We start from the raw sequence: 19,483 nt of genomic DNA, 5'->3' as shown, positions 1-19,483 counted from the left end.
CTTTCCCCAAATCTCCTGTGTTCATCCCTCTCTTGAATACAACTTCACACCACTAAATCGTTGCCGATAAGAGAGACAAGTCTTCAATCAACAAACACAAATACACACACAGTCGATTTCTCTCTACCGTAATGAATCCTCCAACGGCAAAATTATGATGTGAAAACTCCTCCTCACTAATGAACTTCGCTACTAACCGTCATGTCGTCATTAGGTCTCAGACGATCAACACTTAATTTCAATTTTTTGGGTTCAAACATTGTTGGGTTCAAAGTTCAAACATTGATGAACTCTTAATATCGTTGATGTGGGTTCAAACATGGATGAACTCGTGATCGACACCACCACCATCGTTGAACTCTTTCTCCCTTCCAGAAATTCCTTTCTTTATAGTCAAGCTCCAAATATGCTCTAGATTTGTTCCAAAATTGTGTTCCAGGTCCGATTTTAATCTCTAGTTTTTGTTGGGTTTTATTTTGTTTTCACTAGGTTTGACTTTTGTTGCATTGATTTAGTTTTCATTGGGAAATCGATTGTGATGGTGGTGGAATAAATGTATGTTTTGACTGGGAGCATGTTCTTGAAGACTCGAAGTTATGTCTTAAATGATTAAATCCTTGAAATCAACAGTGGTAGTTGTTGCACTAGGGATTTTGCTGATATATGGAAGGGATAATGACTTAAAAGGGTAATATATTATTCGATTTGTATACATTTGGTCACTGAGTTTTTTTCGTCCACATTTACCCCTTCAACTTGTTAAACTGTACACATTCAGTCCTTATGACTGGTTACTCCAGGTTAGTCGGGAAAATGACTTAATAGGGTAATATATTTATCATTTTGTACACATTTAGTCCTTAATATTTTTGTACACATTTAGTCCTTAATATTTTTTTTGTTTCAAAATAAGTCATTTTTATTTTTGTACACATTCAGTACTTATAAATGTTTTCTTTAGGTTTTTCTCACGACACCTTACATGGGACAATCATTGATGAAGTGTATGGGGCTGTGTATATTTATGTGTAATGTCTCGTTTTCACAACAAAAAATTTTATTTTTTAAATAAGGCAAAACTCTCTAATTATAAAGCCATTATTAAGAAAAAATGTCTATTCCAAAATACATTTATCGAAAATTGAAGTAATATAAGAAATGTGGAGTCCTCAATATTGTTGATGTGTGTGTACAGTCATGCATTCTCCTTTCCACGACCAATGATAGAACCTGAAAACATAAACAACTAGGTAAACACAAAGTTTAGTAAGTTTCCCCCAAAATACGCAATACAACAAACGTATTATCATGCATAATGGATCCACACTCATCAGATTGGAATACCTTGGCCCAATCAGTCATCAGACTGGAATGTCAACATGCAACAGGTCTAATCAATCATCAGACTGGAATACCCAAGGTTTGTTGGCATGCCGCCTTAACCCAATCGCTCTTCTCGAGTCTCCGTGCCTATAGCTTATAGCTGACCCGCACTAGGTATCTTGTCCTAAAACATATAGCAGGACCATCTTAACCTATCTCATCACCATATGACCATTCCACATAAGATGTCGTGAGAAAAAACCTAAAAAATCATTCATAAGTACTGAATTAATACAAAAACAAAAAGGATTTATTTTGCAACAAAAAAATATTAAGGACTAAATGTGTACAAAGTGAGAAATATATTACCCTATTAAGTCATTTTTACCGGCTAACCTGGAGTAGCCGGTCATAAGGACTAAATATGTACAGTTTAACAAGTTGAAGAGGTAAATGTGGACGAAAAAAAAACACAGTGACTAAATGTATACAGATCAAAAAATATATTCCCCTTTTAAGTCATTATCCCTATATGGAATTGAGAAAAAAAAACGTGTGAATAAGATATTTTAGTGAAAAATTTGTTTATGTTATACATTTATTACAAACCAGGATTTGTTTCTGATGTTTTTTGAAGCTTTACGGTTTAAAAGACCTTACTTGAACTTCCTAGCAATAAGAAATCCATGTCTATTTGCAGCAACGAGAAGCCCAAAAACCTGTAACTCGAAGATACACACATACAAACCATATTTACGAGAGAAAGACGATAGATAACAAACGAAAGATAATAGATTTTGAATCATACTCATAAATGAGAGATTTATTTCTCTATAAAAAGATGATTAATGTGGTCGACCAAAATGTCACATGGAAGAGTTCAATTGACCAAAATGCCACATATCCACCAACTCACCTATATGACCGGGTGACCCCTTCATCTTGGTGATATTCCCCTTTTTAACACTAAATTTGAAACTTTGGTGACTTAGAATGCACAAAAAAAAAACTTCAATGACCAAATAAAATAAACTTTAAAAATTGGATTGGCTATAATGACATTAACCCTTTTATCTAAAATCACTTATATCATCTTGTTGTTCCATACTTTGACCATTACAACTCAAGTCAATAGCCAGCTAGAAGTTCTTGAAAATTAAGAGTTTTCATTTAAATCAAGAGAAAAAACACAAAAGAAATATGTATAACCTTAGCACTTTAAGAGGAGTTTGACCAAATCCACCGTGTTTGTGAAATTCCTGATGCATTTCAGATGACTAGAAAATAGATTGGAGTTGAAAGGCATATGATCAAAAGAAGTAAACCAAGGACAAAAAAGATATGTAGGAACACAATCGAAGAAACCAAATATAACTATTCTAAAAATAACATAAAAACATCACATGAATAAGATGACTTAATTCCCAAAACACTATATGCTTAATCATATAGAACCCTGACAAGTCTCCAAGTGTATATCTGAGTTACCAAAGCTAAAATACAAAGATATTTTATCTTCCTTTCCCAAGTGGGGAATCCAACATTGTCTGCCAACTTATCATAGTATTCGAGATGGAAACGATATAAGCATTCCAAAATATATAAATAGTAACTATATTAGTTACAAAAAAAAAAAAAAACCACAATCATTTTATAGGCTGCCAAAAAAAATAGATATAACCTGATTTGTATAAGGATATTTATAGACCGAGATCTGTAAGTTAAAAGAAAACGTTGAGCATGTCAAAATATTTCAGTAAATAAAGAGAATGATGGAATTAGACCATGTGGTATGGACGCTTACCAGAGGTTTAACAAATCAGCTACCATGGAGAAAGGATTGAATTTTCACAGTAAACTTATTTATTGAGTTGTAGTTGGGTTAGAAGAAGAAGAAGAAGAAGAAATGACCAATTTGCGATCAGGTCATACGGAATTCAGATCTCATGTCTTAACAACACCATCATTTTTTCCTTTAATCCCCTACATTAATTATGGTGCGGTAGTTGGTTGGCAGCGTCACACGAACAACGACTGGTTGGATGGTTGTCGGGGTAAACGATGGAGAGGATTTAATGAAGTAAGCATCGTCTATGGCTAGGATTTTCGATATCCCTATGGAGTGATCGAATACAAAGAAAACATTTGGTGGCTGTTAAAAGTTGTGTAAACAAAATAATGTGGTTGGGAGGATGTTACGATCAAGCAGAACGAAAGCTTGCAGCAAAAAAACTACAAAATTGATTGCAAATTGTGACACAGAACTCAAAAGGAAGATGGGTATTTAAATTAACTTTGTTCCCGATTTTTCGGAATTCGTTATAATTTTTTGCAATTTAAAAAGGAAATGAGACGTAGTTAAGGAATGTTTTGAAAATATAACAAAGTAAATAATAGAAAATTTTTTAAATTTTGAAAATCTAGTCTAGTGGCAAAGTGGCAGGATAGAATAGACAACAAAAATGGGTTTCGCTTATTAGAGAAGATAGATTTTTTCCTTTCTTGTTGCATAAATGAAGATTTAGTTGATGACCATGTATTTTTAAACAACATGTTTAATCAAACATAGTTATTTACACCCCTATTTATATTGTTTATTTTTTATGATTTTTTTTTTTTGTGTATCGTAACAGGAATAAATCTAAAATGCATGACAGTCGGGGTAGCATATAGCAACTTTGATTACCAACACTTATTCAAATAATATTTTATACATATACCTTTAATGCAAAAATCACCAAGGTTGCATTTTAGTCAAGCAAAATCTATGAAATATTTAGTTCTTAAAATACTATGATTTGTAAGAACTATTATTAGTAAACAGATTCCAACTAGATAAATACACCACGACTGCTTTCTTAGATTCTTTAAACTTACGTTTATCTAACTACCGATCAATATTAACTATTACTACTTGTTAATTAGTTGCTACTTTTACACATTTTGTTTTGCTTTCATTAAGGGACACTTGAATTACTTCATTAATCGTTATAAAATATATACAAACTCATATATTACATTTTATTTTGAAACGAAAAGTTATTCTCGTTGACATTCTTTTCTTCGTTTCAAATGCACTAACAATTACGAAGATTCTTTTATAATTCTTTGCTTAACAAAACGTAATATCGAGTTATATTGCTTAAAATAGCGATTGAGTCAAGTTGTCGTTGTAGTATAGTGGTAAGTATTCCCGCCTGTCACGCGGGTGACCCGGGTTCGATCCCCGGCAACGGCGTTTTCTTTTTCAAAGCCTATTTTTTTGCTTATTGGACTCTTAGGTGGACCAGGCTGTTATTATTATTATTATTATTTTTTTTTAATCCAGTTTCTCTATTTTACCCATCTACATAAAACAATCGGTATAACGTAAAATAATCTATAAAAAGTAGATAATGCCATTCAATATTTCTCATCTCCATTCCAATTATTTTTCATTTTAGGACCAGAAGGACCTTCTTCCCCTAACACCTCATTCGGAACACCACTTACAACTTTCTCAAATACTTCTTTTAGTTTCCCTGGCAAAACCTTCTTCACTTTCTCTATCTCCTTTACTATATCATAACTTACCTTTGGACCCCATTTTCTACTATAATTTAACCACGGTGGTTCCTCAACCATGGCCAAATACTCCGCCGCCACCACCGCCGCCCTAACTCCGGTGTCCATCACCGCCTTCCCTTTACCAGTATCATTTCGTATCCCATTTCCACCCTTCCCCTGTAAAACAAGCCCCGGTTTGGAGTAAAACGCATGCCCGTTTAAAGACGCATATGCAACCGGTTTATTTCCATTTCCAAATTCGATTTGCGAAGCATCAAGCAGTGTACCTCCACTGTGTTCTGAAAAATAGACATATTTTAAACTGCCGTCGAAATTACTGATCCTTAACGTCAAATGCTCCCAATCACCAACGTGTTGCCCTATTTTGCCTAGTGAAATCGTGACAAATTCCAATTTCACCCTTGCGGGCCCGTTGAATGGGTAAAATACCCATATGGCTATGTCTGTAAATGTTGCACCAAACATGGGCTTTATGTGGAAATATGCGTTAGCGTTGTCAAGATCACCTTTCTTGACTCTATCTTTAGCTGAATCATCGATGGGAAGGTCTAGCCAATATGAATCATCATCCGAACCACCTTGAGGAAGATTCGAACCATTTGGTTCAATCGGGCTAGGATTACTTTCTAACCCTTTTTGGTACAACAATGCTCCATTTTCAAAGTACCAATTAACCGTAGAAGGAAGATATTTTTCATCAGGGTGAAAATAAATTATTGGTGAATAAGCTTGAATCAAAGCCTCAATTTGAGCAAAAGTAGGCATAGCCAAAAGGGTATTTGTGTTATTTTTTAAACAATAGGGTAATGACAAATCAGCCAAACCGTTTTGGACTAGAAATGAACCTATTGAAACACCCGTGGCTTGGGCCCCTCTATCTTTTGGTCTTGACCCATATACATTCAAACCATTGGGATCAATCTCATTCGTTAACCCCCAAATCCATCCATCAAATTCAACAATTTCTGTAAAATCCGATCGAACACATCGGATTTTTTCCAATGAGGGCTTTTCTGGCGAGTTTGTGACGACGTATCCAACGGGTTTGTAGCCATTGGGAGGAACAGGGAGCCAAATGCATCCGATTTTGTCTTGTTTTATCTTTTGGGACTCACTGCTCCAAACGAGAGAGTAATCGATGGGCATGGCTAGCGATGATGGGTCATTTGCACTGGCCTTGGCGGCTAGAACCCAACCAAATAGTGGCTTGTTGTTGCACTGGCTATAGTGACCAAGAACACGGTAGCTGTCAGGTATTGCAGATGGTTCATAGAATGTTGAACCCAGATTATCTGGTCCACCCTCGAGGGTGGACCAAATTTTGTTGAATGAAGTCACCTGACACACTTTTAATCCTCCTAAATCGATTGTACCGGTTGCAAATCCATTTCCTATCATCAGTTTAGGAGAAAATTCTTATCTTCAAAACATAAACAATTAAATATGCAAATAAACTACATTTGAAAGACATGATCTATGGAAACTTAATCCTTAATGTGAATATGTATGAAGCATAACTCTTCTGTGTATGAATTGATACTTTATATTATGATACTTATAACCACCTAAAAGAAAGTAAAAGAATAAAAGTATTACCTTGAGGAAAATTGGGTGGCTCAGGCTCGGAGGTTAATTTGAAAATGGTTTCAACTGGCAACGGCTTCTTTTTCTTGATGAAGATATTTGCTAATAAACTTACTAGAAGTCCCATTTTAATTTGGGCGTTTCAAGACTTCAACTTCTCTATGTACACAAGTGTTATTTATAGGAAAAGGTATTGTAAGTTTCGTACGCCAAAAAAAGTGTTTTCTATAAATAAGAATGAGAATATAACAGCAAATAGGTTTCTTGGTATTTTCGTTATGATAAATTGAAATTTTATAAGTTTAAATCTTATCTTATGTTTAATATATTGGATAGTTTATAAGCAACGAAATACTACATTTTAAAGACAACTTAATACAAATAATGCAGTATTTTCTATAAAGATGCAATTAAAAATCGTGTATTTAATCTTGTCCAACTCGATTGTATTGAATAACCTAAATCTTTTGAATAAGAACTTAGGTTTCAATAAGCATATGAGAATTAGTAAAGATGTCAAATATTGATATTGACCCAAGTTTTATGAGTCTAAGTTTGATAGAGAATAATATTTCAGAAAGAAAATAATAAAAGAAGATAAAAGAAAGACAAAAAGAATCGTTGGAAGAAGTGGATAGCGTGCAAGGTATCCATGAAAAATGGTTATTTAGGCGTCCAAGGCTTTTAACCAACCCCACTTGGACTTGGTATCTTTTTTGCTCTTTTTGGATTTATGCCGTATAAGTTAAGGTGGTAATTTTAATAAAATACAATGAGCAATGTTTCATGTTTGGTAGATTTTGATGATAGATTACAATTTTAGAGTTTCATTCGGTTTTGAGAGGGGGAGGAGGTATTGAGGTAAGAAGTAGGTATCTAGAGAGACTTAAAATGTTGAAAACCAAAGCGAAACTCGACTTTGAAATATGAGTTGGGTTTTGGGTTAAGTTTACGTATATAAATGTAAAACTATTCATAACTTTATGACCTCACCTTATTCCTACAAAATAGTATTATGTTAAAAATATATTTAAGTTGTAGATTTCTTTTATCTCTAGTCTCTTTCTACTTTCTCTTCAATGACAATGAGCATAGCATGGATCCATGAAAGTATCGATGTTTATAAATTATAAATGAAGGCCTTGAATGATTGCATCATCTCTAAGCCCTTTCATTTGGTATTGCTAAAAATAATTATTAGGTCTCAATTAGGTGTCATAAGTGAAGGTTTATACGGAAAATAAAATAAAATTTAAAAAAAAAAAAAAAAAAAAAAAAAAAAAAAAAACCGTAAAAAAAATCATAAAAATTACATAAAAAATACTTAAAGATCACAAATATTTTTTTTTACTTTATATTCTTAAAAATCGCAGTTTTTTTTTTATAAATTCGCTGGAAAAAAAAAATTAAAAATCGATTTTTTTATGTTTTATTTTTTTATGTTTTTTTTTCAAAAAAAATTCAGATAAATTATAAAAAAAAAGTTGCGCTTTTTAAGAATATAAAGTAAAAAAAAAAAGATTTGTGATCTCTAGGTATTTTTTATGGATTTTTATGATTTTTAGGGTTTTTTTGTCTTCCAAAGAACCTAAACCGTATAGTAATTATCATGTATTTATCTTATTGGTGTGTGTACTTTCCTTTCTTTTCCCCCACATTACCTTATATATTGAGATTGAAAATAAATCAAAGAAATATTACTTATAATGGTATGAGAGCTTTAATTCGTCTTTTCTTTAAATATTACTTATATAGTATGAGAGCTTAAATTCTTCTTTTCTTTCTCTAGTCTAGTCGTGGAACAAAATAAAACCCTTCCACTACTTTTAATCAATGAAACACATACTCACCCTCCAACCTAACTTCTTTCTTGTTTTTTCTTACCCTCTTTGCCTCTTCTACAATCAATAGCAAACAATGCTGAGTTTCACCGGTCGTCACAACTTAATACATCAAATCCATAATTCCCATCACTTTGAAGATGGAAAGAACCAATATACTTCTTTGTCCAAGCACTTTAAAATTTAATTTTGTGTATATCAAGTAATTGATCATATCATGGCAACACCACCACCTTCCATCGCTATTTTTGCCAAAAAAAAAAAAAACAATTTGGGTAAGACTTGATGTTAGCATTTTTCGGTGCATGTACAGTACTATTTTTCACAATCTCCTACAGATTATACTTTCACTCGACTTGATCGCCAAGCAAGCGTGGGATCAATAATTATCGCGCACAAAACTCAAACAATTTTCCAATACATCCATCCAACAGTTTTAAATAATTATATATTAACATTGTCTTGTCCCCCCCCCCCCCCAACATATCACTACCTTACTACTGATGCATGTGATTTTGTTGCCACAATTATCCAACAATTCGACCCATTGTCATTATTTTATAAAGCTCGCTCCAAACTTATTTTGGAAGAAACCTGTCATCTCAAACAAACCACAAATTAAACTAGCTCCACACTATATACCACAACCATATTCATTATCCCTATGACCGTCAAATAACCTTCCGCTACTAGCCCTGCCATATTGGTTTCTGAAAACAACATCCTTAACACTGTAATTAATGGTTATACCTGTGAAAACCGTAGAAACTACAATAACCAACACTACATGCATCCTTTTTCAACTCAAATTCTATCTTGGGCTTGGCTCAATCATAACAATGGTCCACTAAGTTGTATCTATATCCAACTACACAATGGAAACGTCCATCCAACCATCTTCTAATTTTACATCACCTATCTTCCCATCCGCAACAAGAAAACAATATATTTACACCTCAACTACATATTATTCCCCAACATATCTAACAAAATCAATGCAACAAATGGCCTTCAATACTCCACAAAAATTAATCTAGAGTCATTCTCTTTGTCCTAGTCATATATTGGAATGAAATATATATTAGAGATGTCATTTTTAGAGTCTAAACGTAGATTCCAAGGTAAAAGCAGTGGCCGACAAGGCCCTTTTACCTAAATCCAATCTCTTGGGAAGCGAAGAGGACAGGTTTGAAAGTCTTTTGGCCAAAATACCAAAAGGAAGTAAATCCATTTTTTTTATTCCCGTGGAAGTCCACATTTGGTCCGAATCAAAAGCTTTGTCATTAGGGAAATCTCTTTCCACTGGGAATTCCAAAAGTTTTTTTGTACGACAAACAAATAAGTCCTAAAATATTGGAATAATCGGAATGGATTTGGCTAGAAAATATGACACACGAATCTGAAGGATCTTGGGTTGAATCATTAGCGACTCATTTATGTTTTCTTTATGTTTTACTTCTAATTTGGGGCTTAAAACCCTTTTTCTTTGTGCTTAGATGTAAATGAACCTTGATTTTGTGGTTTTATTGTTATTTGGATCTATAAAGATATTTAATATATCTTGTTTATTTAATCAAAGATCCATATAGTTAAAGATTGTGATTTTATTGCCTATTATTGAGTTTATGCGGTCTAGAGGACCAACCTTATTATGTTTGCTTGAATCATAGTGATGAACCAAATCATAAGGTTAGGTTCATAAAGTTATGAGCTTTAATGTATGTGCTTGCATTATATGATCATTCTATGAACCTAATTGATTGGCATGACTATTGAATTTCAACTAATCGATCAAATCTTACATAATACGAACTAAATACTAATTTTAGGGATTAATTAAAAACATAAATATTGTGTTATTTGCCGTTATCATCATTAGGATTTGAGAACAGACCAAAGGAACGAATCAACTTAGGAATCGATAAATAACAACTAATATACATTGCACTTTTAGTAATCAACAATATTTGAGGGGTGTAATTGACTCGAAGTAAAAAGTACATTTAGTTACCTGCTTACTAATTATTTTTTAATATTTGATAAGTTGCTTATTTCTTAGTATTCTTTAGTTTAAACGAATCCATCCTCTTTGTTTTGATGTCTTTAATTTAACTAGTTATCTGATTTTCTAACATTAATTCACTTTGTCCCTCTTTAGTTTGACATTCAGTCTCACCAATGCTATACTATGATATATGCTTCGGTACATTTACTTAACTATATAATTGTTCGGAGCTCTTATAAAATTGGGTTTATGACTTTAAAATGAAATTCTACGCATCTAGTTTTTGGACTGATTTATACACACCATAACTTGAGAAATGAGACAAAAGGCTCAACGTGATGCATGCACCAAATGCCTCGACCTAAAGGCTAAAAAGCTTAACACATATAAGGACTAGAAACATGTCTTCAAGCGGATTCATAAAAAATTACTACTGGGGTCCAAGATAAAGATTAAACATATTCCTTATTTTCTTTTTAATGTAAATTTGGGGTTAAGGTCACAATCAAGTAAAATATGTCACTAAGAATCTCACCAACACTCATGAATTTTGGAGCCATTATATTTATATCCTCAAAATATTAGATTACTATTTATTTAGCTTGTTTAGAAAGGGTCCTAGGAATATTCAAAGTTTACATTCGGCTCGTTTATCTTTTAATACAGTAAAATATGCCCCCAAAAAGTTAATAAAATAATGGAAATCCGGCCGACGCAATTCACGGCTCGCCGGCACTAGTCGCCGATTAACTATTAATACATGTTCTTTATGCAAATTTGACTTATTTCTACTTCAATAAAATTAAATTAAACAGCTATTACATATTCAAAGTGAAGTAAACAGTTAATTTAATGTATGTTTGTTGATCGAAAAAAACAATGTTTATTTTAACTTTTATCATTATCATCTATATTTTATATTTTTGGGATGAACCGATACAGTGAAAATTCCAAAGCAAATTTATTTCTTTGTCTATTAAATTAGTGACTCATTTCTTGTATATAAATAATATTCCAAGTGAATTTAATTTGTATTTTCAAAATAAAAGCCAACAAGAGACTCTATAACATACATAGTGAAAATATAAATTAAATTGGATTTAAATTTGTATAACATTATTTATTTCAATTATTAAAAAATGTTAAATGTTAATTTAAACATCATCAGGGTCGGTCCTGAGGAATTAAATATCCTCAAAGGTCCAGGACGAATAAAAAAAGGTTTTTATCGTTATTATAAATTGTTATTTTTAAATAAAAATATATAATAAAAAAAATTAGACCCTATAAGCCCACTTTATCTCCCTCAACACCCCATGAACATCATGATCATTTCATACGGCTTAACACATTAAACATGTTGGCACAAGCTACAATCTCCGACTAATCATGGTTTAAAAAATTACACGACACTTTACTACCATATTAAAAAACATCATGATCATTCATGAAATCATACCATATTTAGAAATATACTTTAAAAATACTATCAATCCATATGAAATCATATACCATACATGGCACTTTACTACCGACTAATCATGGTTTAAAAAATTACACGATTATTTATATCATTATATGAACTAAACACAAAACACCAAATGGAAGAAACAAAATGAGAAAAGAGATATCTAAAAGTTCAAACAAATGAAATATCCTTCGTTCCATTGACTTTTTATATTTTCAAAAAACTATATAAACTTATCCTCTCCATTCTTCTATTCATCACTCATCACTCATCACTCATCACACACTTTACTTTCCACTACAAAAAATGAATATCAATAATTATTCCACTATTTTTAACTTACTATTATTATTTCTCACTTTGGTTCCTTCAATCTTAGCCGTTGGATCTCCGATTAACATATGGCCCAAACCAAGATCCTTCGTCTGGACCACCCCACAGGCAATCCCTTTCTCCCCATCATTCGTCATTACTTCTCCGCCGCACCCCTACTTAACACCGGCGGTTAACCGTTACCTCAGCCAAATCCAAACCGCTAACTACAACCCCTTACTTGCTCCGGCGATCAACTTCACCACCTCCCTGCCGTTACAAACTTTAACCATCATCATATCAGATCTCAAAGCAACGCTCTCTCATGGCGTCAATGAATCCTACACTCTCACCATCCCGTCCAAAAGCACCTCCGCTACTCTCACGGCGGCGACGCCTTGGGGAGCTATGAGAGGACTGGAGAGTTTCTCGCAACTAGTATGGGGAAGCCCTGCTCGAGTGGCAGCCGGATTGGTGATCTCGGATTGGCCTATCTTCGAACACAGAGGGATTCTATTGGATACTTCAAGGAATTACTATGGTGTTGAGGATCTTTTGAGGTTGATTGGAGGTATGAGTGCCAATAAACTGAACGTGTTCCATTGGCACATAACAGATTCGCATTCGTTTCCATTGGTTCTGAAATCGGAACCAGCGCTTGCCGGAAATGGATCGTATGGATCGGATATGCAGTATTCGACCGAAGATGTAAAGCGGATTGTTCAATTCGGGTTGGAACACGGCGTTCGAGTGATTCCGGAGATCGATATGCCTGGTAAGTTCTCAATTTTATCATTGTGTGCACGTTTTCCGGCGATTCGTAATTCCCGATCGATTGATGTTATCAATGGCTCCTTTTCTTATCGTTCTGCAGGGCACACGGGGTCATGGGCGGATGCTTATCCGGAGATTGTAGCTTGTGCCAACATGTTTTGGATGCCGGCGGGGGCCTCGTGGGAAGACCGGCTGGCAGCAGAGCCAGGAACCGGCCACTTAAATCCTTTAATTCCGAAAACCTACGACGTCGTGAAAAACGTTTTCACAGAACTGACTACACTATTTCCAGATACATTTTTCCACGGCGGAGCCGATGAGGTCGTTCCCGGATGTTGGAAAGCCGACCCTACAATCCAAAAGTATCTTGCTAACAACGGCACACTCAGTCAAGTCCTCGAAATCTTCATCAACTCCACCTACCCTTACATTTTGTCGCTCAATCGCACCGCTGTCTACTGGGAGGACGTTATTCTTGACGGCGAAATAAAGGTGAATCCTTCGATTCTCCCACCGGAAACCACCATTATGCAGACATGGAACGGCGGCCCCAACAACACGAAACGGTTGGTGTCGGCTGGTTACCGGACAATCGTGTCGTCGGCGGATTACTATTACTTGGACTGTGGCCATGGTGATTTCACTGGGAATAACAGTATATACGATCAACCACCAGGTACTGAACAGGGAAAAGGTGGATCATGGTGTGGACCTTTCAAGACATGGCAGTTGATATACAACTATGATATAACATATGGGCTGACGGAGGCGGAGGCGAAGTTGGTTTTGGGTGGGGAGGTGGCTTTGTGGTCGGAGCAGGCGGATGCGACGGTTCTTGATTCAAGGATTTGGCCAAGGTCGTCGGCAATGGCGGAGGTGTTGTGGTCCGGCAACCGTGATGAGGCGGGGATGAAGAGATCTGGGGAGGCGACGGATAGGTTGAATGAGTGGATAAATAGAATGGTGAAGAGAGGGGTGAAGGCTGAACCGATTCAACCGCTTTGGTGCATTAGAAATCCTGGCATGTGTAATAACGCTATGACTGCTTGATTTTTTATTTTTGCAAAAAACATGTTCTTTTAAGTTGTATTTTCGTATCATACGATTGAAAAAAGTCTAACAAAAAATGAGTGATTAAGTTCTTTTTATTAACATTACCTTGTAACCACGTTTTAGTTCTGCATCAAGAATTTAATGGAAAAAAGATTTGGTTTTGTTTAAACATCCACCAAAGTTTTATGCATGAAAACCCTTTAATAAGCCATATACTTCATTAATTTGAGTTAAAAGTTTGGAGGTTGTTAGAAAACTATATTCTAATTAGTTAGTTACTTTAGGGTTTTTTTATTTAGTCGATTTAGGAAAAGGAGGCTTTTTCGAGGATTAAGATTAGGTTTAAATCATTATACTCGACACATTTGTCACTAGCGCTTATTAAAAAGTGTGTTGATGATTACTAAGTTCTATAAAAATTACTAGATGAGCACATGTGATTTCACAAAGAGGGTTTTAGAGGTGAGAGATGATATTGTTTTTAAATTGAGTAGACTAGGAATTTAGTCAGTGGAGTACTTATGGAGTATCTCTTGATACGTAGTCTAGTCCAAACGTTTAAATTGTTGAAATTGAAGTTTAAAGTAGTTTTATTTGTAACGAAATGAGTCAACGAGTCGTACTGGTTGAGATTAAGAAGCTGTTTTTTTTTTTTTAAGACCAAACGGCTTGCAACATGTAATAAGAATTTTGTTTGTTTTCTAACATCTGTAGACTGCTACAATAAACCGAAATTTAAATAAATCGGTTTTATAAACTTAAAATAGGTTTTTAATACCGAAATTTTAATAATTCTAATCTTACAATGTCAAAATAACACTGATTTTCAATACCAGTTCGACCTCTAACCCTCAAAAATGCAATATCGAAAAATTCTATTTTTCCGTTTGAATCGTCATTGAAGAGCCACTATCGAACGATCATCGAAGTTTCTCAGCCCTTCGATAACACAAAATCATTCATTGCATTTTCGACTAATTAACATCGAAAGCACTACAAAGATAGTATCAACATCTTTGATTTCAACTTCTAATTCATTTTAAAATATCGAAAAGTCAAATTTAGACTTTTTTGTTGACCACTGAATTTGATCACGTAATTTATCAATTCTTAATCCATAGTCCAACGAAACTAACATTCAAATGTATAATAAACGAAAAACAAATTTAAGTTTGATCGGCACCAATTTTTATCTAATTGGAAGCTATCAAAACACAAACCAGTTCATCAAAATCTTACAATTCAACCAACAACAAATATCATCTTTGACTTTCAACTCCTTTTTTGGATCAGAATTTATTGGAACACCAATTTTGACTCTTTTACACCAATTATGACTTTTGTTCTTTGGTTATGGATGTTTTGTTTGACATATTTAAACGTGTCGGAGTTTCCGCCAAGAAAGAGACACCTATGAATTTCTTGACCGACCCGGTAAAAGGAATGTTAACCCTTAAACCGACTGGGGTTTTGATTTTTGGATGGGTTAGGGTTTCACGGCGAGACAGACTGCTTTAAAAACTGCTACATACAAGATCACCAAACATGAGAAATCATGCATGGAAAATCAACACGTGTTCATACCATTTGTATTTGATACGTTTAATTTCCTCGTGTCGGATGCGGTGAAACTTCTTAATAGAGTACAAAGAATATGTTGAATCTATATGCCCAAGAATCATAATTGACTGATATTGCTAATAATACATGATCTTATAGGGTCACACATTTATCAAGTTAACACATTTTTGTATATTTATTATTAATATGACTATTAATAAATAATATCAATTATTGTATTTAAATTGAAGAATAATTATTGTTTTGTGAAAATAATAATTATAAGAGAGTACAACTAAATATTATTTCATATGGTATGAATTAATAAGTCGGAACTTTTGAAGTAAACTGATGAATTAAAGCTTTCTTGAGTTGTCTTTTTTGGTGTTTATTTGGGTTAAGCACTTAAAGGCTTAAGATACTCAAAAATACAATAAGGAACTAGCATTTCAAGCGTCTTATTCTTGACCGTGGATACACACAGAGAAATCATATTCTTTGATTTTTGATATCTTCATTAGGGGTGTTTATAACCGGATATCCGGAAATTTCGAAAAGTAGATATTGATATTCGATTCCGTATCCGAAATTTCGAAGATCCGAAATTTCGGATATTAATCTGGATATCCAAAAATGCAATCATCCATATTTGTTTTTTTTCAAATGTCAGCAATATTAAAAAAATAACATTACATATTACTAATTCAAATGTTAACAATGACAACATATAACATTCTAGTTTATTTGTTACCCTCATGAACTAAAAAACATCCAAAGTTTAAAGCACACAAACAAGATTCCAAAAAACAATTCAAAGTTTAAAACACACAATTAACTTTTCAAAATATCCATTCACTATTTCCATCTTCCGGCAATGCAACGAACAACTAGCACTTCAACACCATTTTCTGAAAAAGAAAAAAAATAAATAAATAAATAACATTAAAATTAAGACAAAACTGACAGATTGTATCATTGTACGTATTACGCATGCATTATGTAATATCATACACCTCAACCCCTACTTATTACTTAAGATTACCTTGATTCATGTATAATCTGGTAGAAATTGAGTTTAATCAGATTCTGAAAACCTCCAATCTAATGGCAGGAAGTAAAAAAAATCAGATTAAGCTTTAATTTTTTTGACAACAGAATCGGGGTAGAAAAATAGATACATTTTTAAATTGTTTTTAATGTATAGAAACTTTAATAAAATAATACCTCCAATGTTTTCAGGTAATTCATCGACTGTTTCATCAATTATGATGGTAGGTTGCTCCACAGTTAAGTCATTCAAACTTGTGAATTAAAATAAAAAAGAAAACATTACAAATATAAATAAAAATAAAAACTTTGTGAATTTAAGACCAACTTTCATCCTCTATTTTCTCTATTTCAAGCAATATGGCATCAACATTAATTGCATCATGAGAATCATGCACCCAATCTTGTGTGCATACTAAGGCTTCCACCATTCTAGGAATTAAAGATGTTCGAAAGCAATCAAACACCCGTCCTCCTATGCTAAAATCCAACTGAGAGGCAACCGTAGAAACTAGAATAGCAAGCATATCTCGGTCCATCTTTGCAAGAACATGATATCTACATTTTTTAATCTTCCACCATTTTAATATGTCAAAGTTGGCATCCATAGCTTCATGGTCTTCCCCTAGATATTTGTCTAATTTTGTTTTCTTCAAAATGGTTTCAGAACTCCCCATAGCCATTTCAAAACGTTTAGTCATAAGTTCCTCAATATCCATGACTACCTCATGCCCCCACATAGAATTAGGACTAGCTTTAGAAGTAGAAGATGACACCTCCTCATCCTTTTCTTTTTGAGGCATGGAAGCATTATAGAGATCAAACAAGACCCGCATGTTGGAATCTAGATTTAAAAGAAAAGTACGTGCTTTCTTTTCTTCAAAGCTTTCTTCCACAAGCCATGCAATATATTGCCATTTACGTCTTGGGTCAAGAACTACCCTGATGATCAAAAACTAATTAAGTTTCGCTATGTCCCCCCCCCCCCCAATACTTCTTGTATTTTGCTTGCATTTTAAGTGTCATGGACTTAATGGACTGATCAGCGTGCATGGTAAACCCATCAATAACATTACCAATTCCCAAAATCTCATGTACATAAGCATTTGAAGTCACATAACAAGAACCAAAAGACCTTTTAGCAACATCAAAAAGGATCTTCAAAAAAGGCAACAGACTATTAACATTAACCCAATCTTCATCATTAATCAAACCACCCTCACACTTTTTAGCTCTTTCGCATAATTAGAATCTTTTAGAAGCAAGTTCGAGAAAGCTTTTTTAAACTTCATGACACTTTCGAGCATCAGAAATGTTAAGTTCCAACGTGTTTCAACATCCATAGAAACAAGACTCTTGCTTTCTATCTTTTCTTCTTCAACAACAGCTTTGAACTTTTGAAGCTTAGCGGGAGATGACCTTACATATTTTACAAGAGTGCGAATTTTTTTAATAGACAAACTGACATCCAACAGCCCATCTCTGACCACCAAGTTTAAGATGTGAGCCATACATCTCATATGTAAAAAAGCCCCTTTCATAACACCATATTCCTAATGGTTAAGAACACTTTTCAAATGGTTAATAGCTACATCATTAGAGCTAGCATTATCCACTTTTATAGTCAAGATATTTTTTAACCCCCACTCAATTAAACATTTTTCAACCAATGATACTTCCTTCTCCTTCAAGACTCCAAAAACACCACTAAAAGCTCAAGAAATCAACAATGGGGGATATGATTCCGTTGAAAGGGTTGGGGGCTGAAGAGGATGCCCTAAACCTTGAGTTTAGGGGGTTAAATATAGAGAAAACCCTAAAAATTCTGGGCTTGGACTGAAACAGCCTCCTCGCCTTGACACCCTTCATGTCACGTTATGGAGTCTATCCGAGACACGTAATCATTTACATCATTAACTGATCCATTATGGGAAACGGGTGTTACAGTTTTCACAGGTAAGATCATAGGATCTTACAATCAAGATCATGATCTTGACAACCTTGGTTTTAATAATCATCCAAGACACACTAGAAAAAGTATCCACAAATGTAATCAGGTGTACATGAAGGGTCTCTAACATTAGAAATTTAAACTAAACTACTTAACGATGTCTATAAAGCCTTCCATAAACATTTAAGACTTTTGATTTTTTTTCCTTGGTATTCATCTAACTAAGAAACTGAAGCGACCACAAAGATTTTAGAAGAACCACATCAAATATTAATGATTTACCTTAAGTTAGAGCAACTCAACAGCTTAATACATAAGAGATGAGAGGGGCAAGATCGAATGAAGAGAAAAATGCCTTAAAAATCTCATTTTTTTTGTATTTTTGTGTCTCGGGACAATATGTTTTTTTTATAATAGCATAAGCATGCCTAGGAGATTTTGAACAAATTTAACATGCTTAATTATAAGTTTGCTCGTACTCCATATACACATGTGAAACTCGATGACACCAACCCTTTAGTTATAGATCCGAAACTATATCTCTGTCTCGTACGTCCACTACGATATCTTACTTTTACTCGTATAGAGCTTACTTATGTTGTCCGATATATTGACTTATTTATGTGTGATTCTTAGGAGTCACACTTCTCGATTCTCAAAAGAATTCTTCGTTATTATTAGGGAACCATAGACTATGGTTTACGACTTTATGCTTCTTCGTCACATGGCCTTATAACTTATTATGATGTTGATTAGGTTGGCTTCCCTAATACTAGACACTCCACAATAGGTTATTATGTATTTTGGGTCAAAGTTTATTGACTTGATCTTTAAAGTGACAAGGAACGATTTTTAGATCTAGTGCTGATGTTGAATACCATGGCGTTGCGAATGTTTTCGCTGAACAATGTTGGCTAAAAAATCTTTTATGTAAATTGCATTGACCGCTTACCAAAACCAATATTGTTTATTACGACAACACTAGTGTTGTGGTTTTT

The 19,483-nt window shown here is 33.9% G+C and overlaps 2 protein-coding genes, 1 long non-coding RNA gene and 1 other non-coding gene across 10 annotated transcripts; 2 read left to right on the top strand and 2 right to left on the bottom strand.

Annotated features, from left to right (window-relative positions):
• Positions 1 to 1,084: 1,084 nt before the first annotated feature.
• Positions 1,085 to 3,571, bottom strand: LOC111883653 (uncharacterized). 7 transcript variants are annotated; one of them, XR_008231532.1, is made up of 4 exons: positions 3,128 to 3,570; positions 2,533 to 3,037; positions 1,345 to 2,289; positions 1,085 to 1,230 (listed from the first exon to the last, which is right to left on the bottom strand). It is a non-coding gene; the product is annotated as an uncharacterized LOC111883653 (long non-coding RNA). The 7 variants fall into 7 exon arrangements; XR_008231535.1 differs by having other exon boundaries at positions 1,345 to 1,585; positions 1,693 to 3,037; positions 3,128 to 3,569; XR_008231534.1 differs by having other exon boundaries at positions 1,345 to 2,042; positions 2,132 to 3,037; positions 3,128 to 3,569.
• A 918-nt stretch (positions 3,572 to 4,489) lies between these two features.
• On the top strand, positions 4,490 to 4,561 carry TRNAD-GUC (transfer RNA aspartic acid (anticodon GUC)). The gene has a single exon. It is a non-coding gene; the product is annotated as a tRNA-Asp (tRNA).
• Positions 4,562 to 4,617: 56 nt separating this feature from the next.
• Positions 4,618 to 6,640, bottom strand: LOC111883651 (hypothetical protein At1g04090). The gene is made up of 2 exons (XM_023879976.3): positions 6,487 to 6,640; positions 4,618 to 6,281 (listed from the first exon to the last, which is right to left on the bottom strand). The coding sequence occupies exons 1-2, from the start codon at positions 6,599 to 6,601 to the stop codon at positions 4,726 to 4,728; spliced, it is 1,671 nt and encodes a 556-aa protein (XP_023735744.1). The 5' UTR covers positions 6,602 to 6,640; the 3' UTR covers positions 4,618 to 4,725.
• Positions 6,641 to 12,055: 5,415 nt separating this feature from the next.
• Positions 12,056 to 14,096, top strand: LOC111883637 (beta-hexosaminidase 2). Its single transcript, XM_023879959.3, has 2 exons — positions 12,056 to 12,875; positions 12,975 to 14,096. The coding sequence occupies exons 1-2, from the start codon at positions 12,095 to 12,097 to the stop codon at positions 13,922 to 13,924; spliced, it is 1,731 nt and encodes a 576-aa protein (XP_023735727.2). The 5' UTR covers positions 12,056 to 12,094; the 3' UTR covers positions 13,925 to 14,096.
• The last annotated feature ends 5,387 nt before the right edge of the window (positions 14,097 to 19,483 follow it).

This window comes from Lactuca sativa, chromosome 4 (genome assembly GCF_002870075.4).
Source record: "Lactuca sativa cultivar Salinas chromosome 4, Lsat_Salinas_v11, whole genome shotgun sequence".
In the NCBI taxonomy this organism is placed as follows: domain Eukaryota; kingdom Viridiplantae; phylum Streptophyta; class Magnoliopsida; order Asterales; family Asteraceae; genus Lactuca; species Lactuca sativa.
Note: the sequence above shows the minus strand (reverse complement) of the source record. Positions and strands in the feature narration are given on the sequence as shown.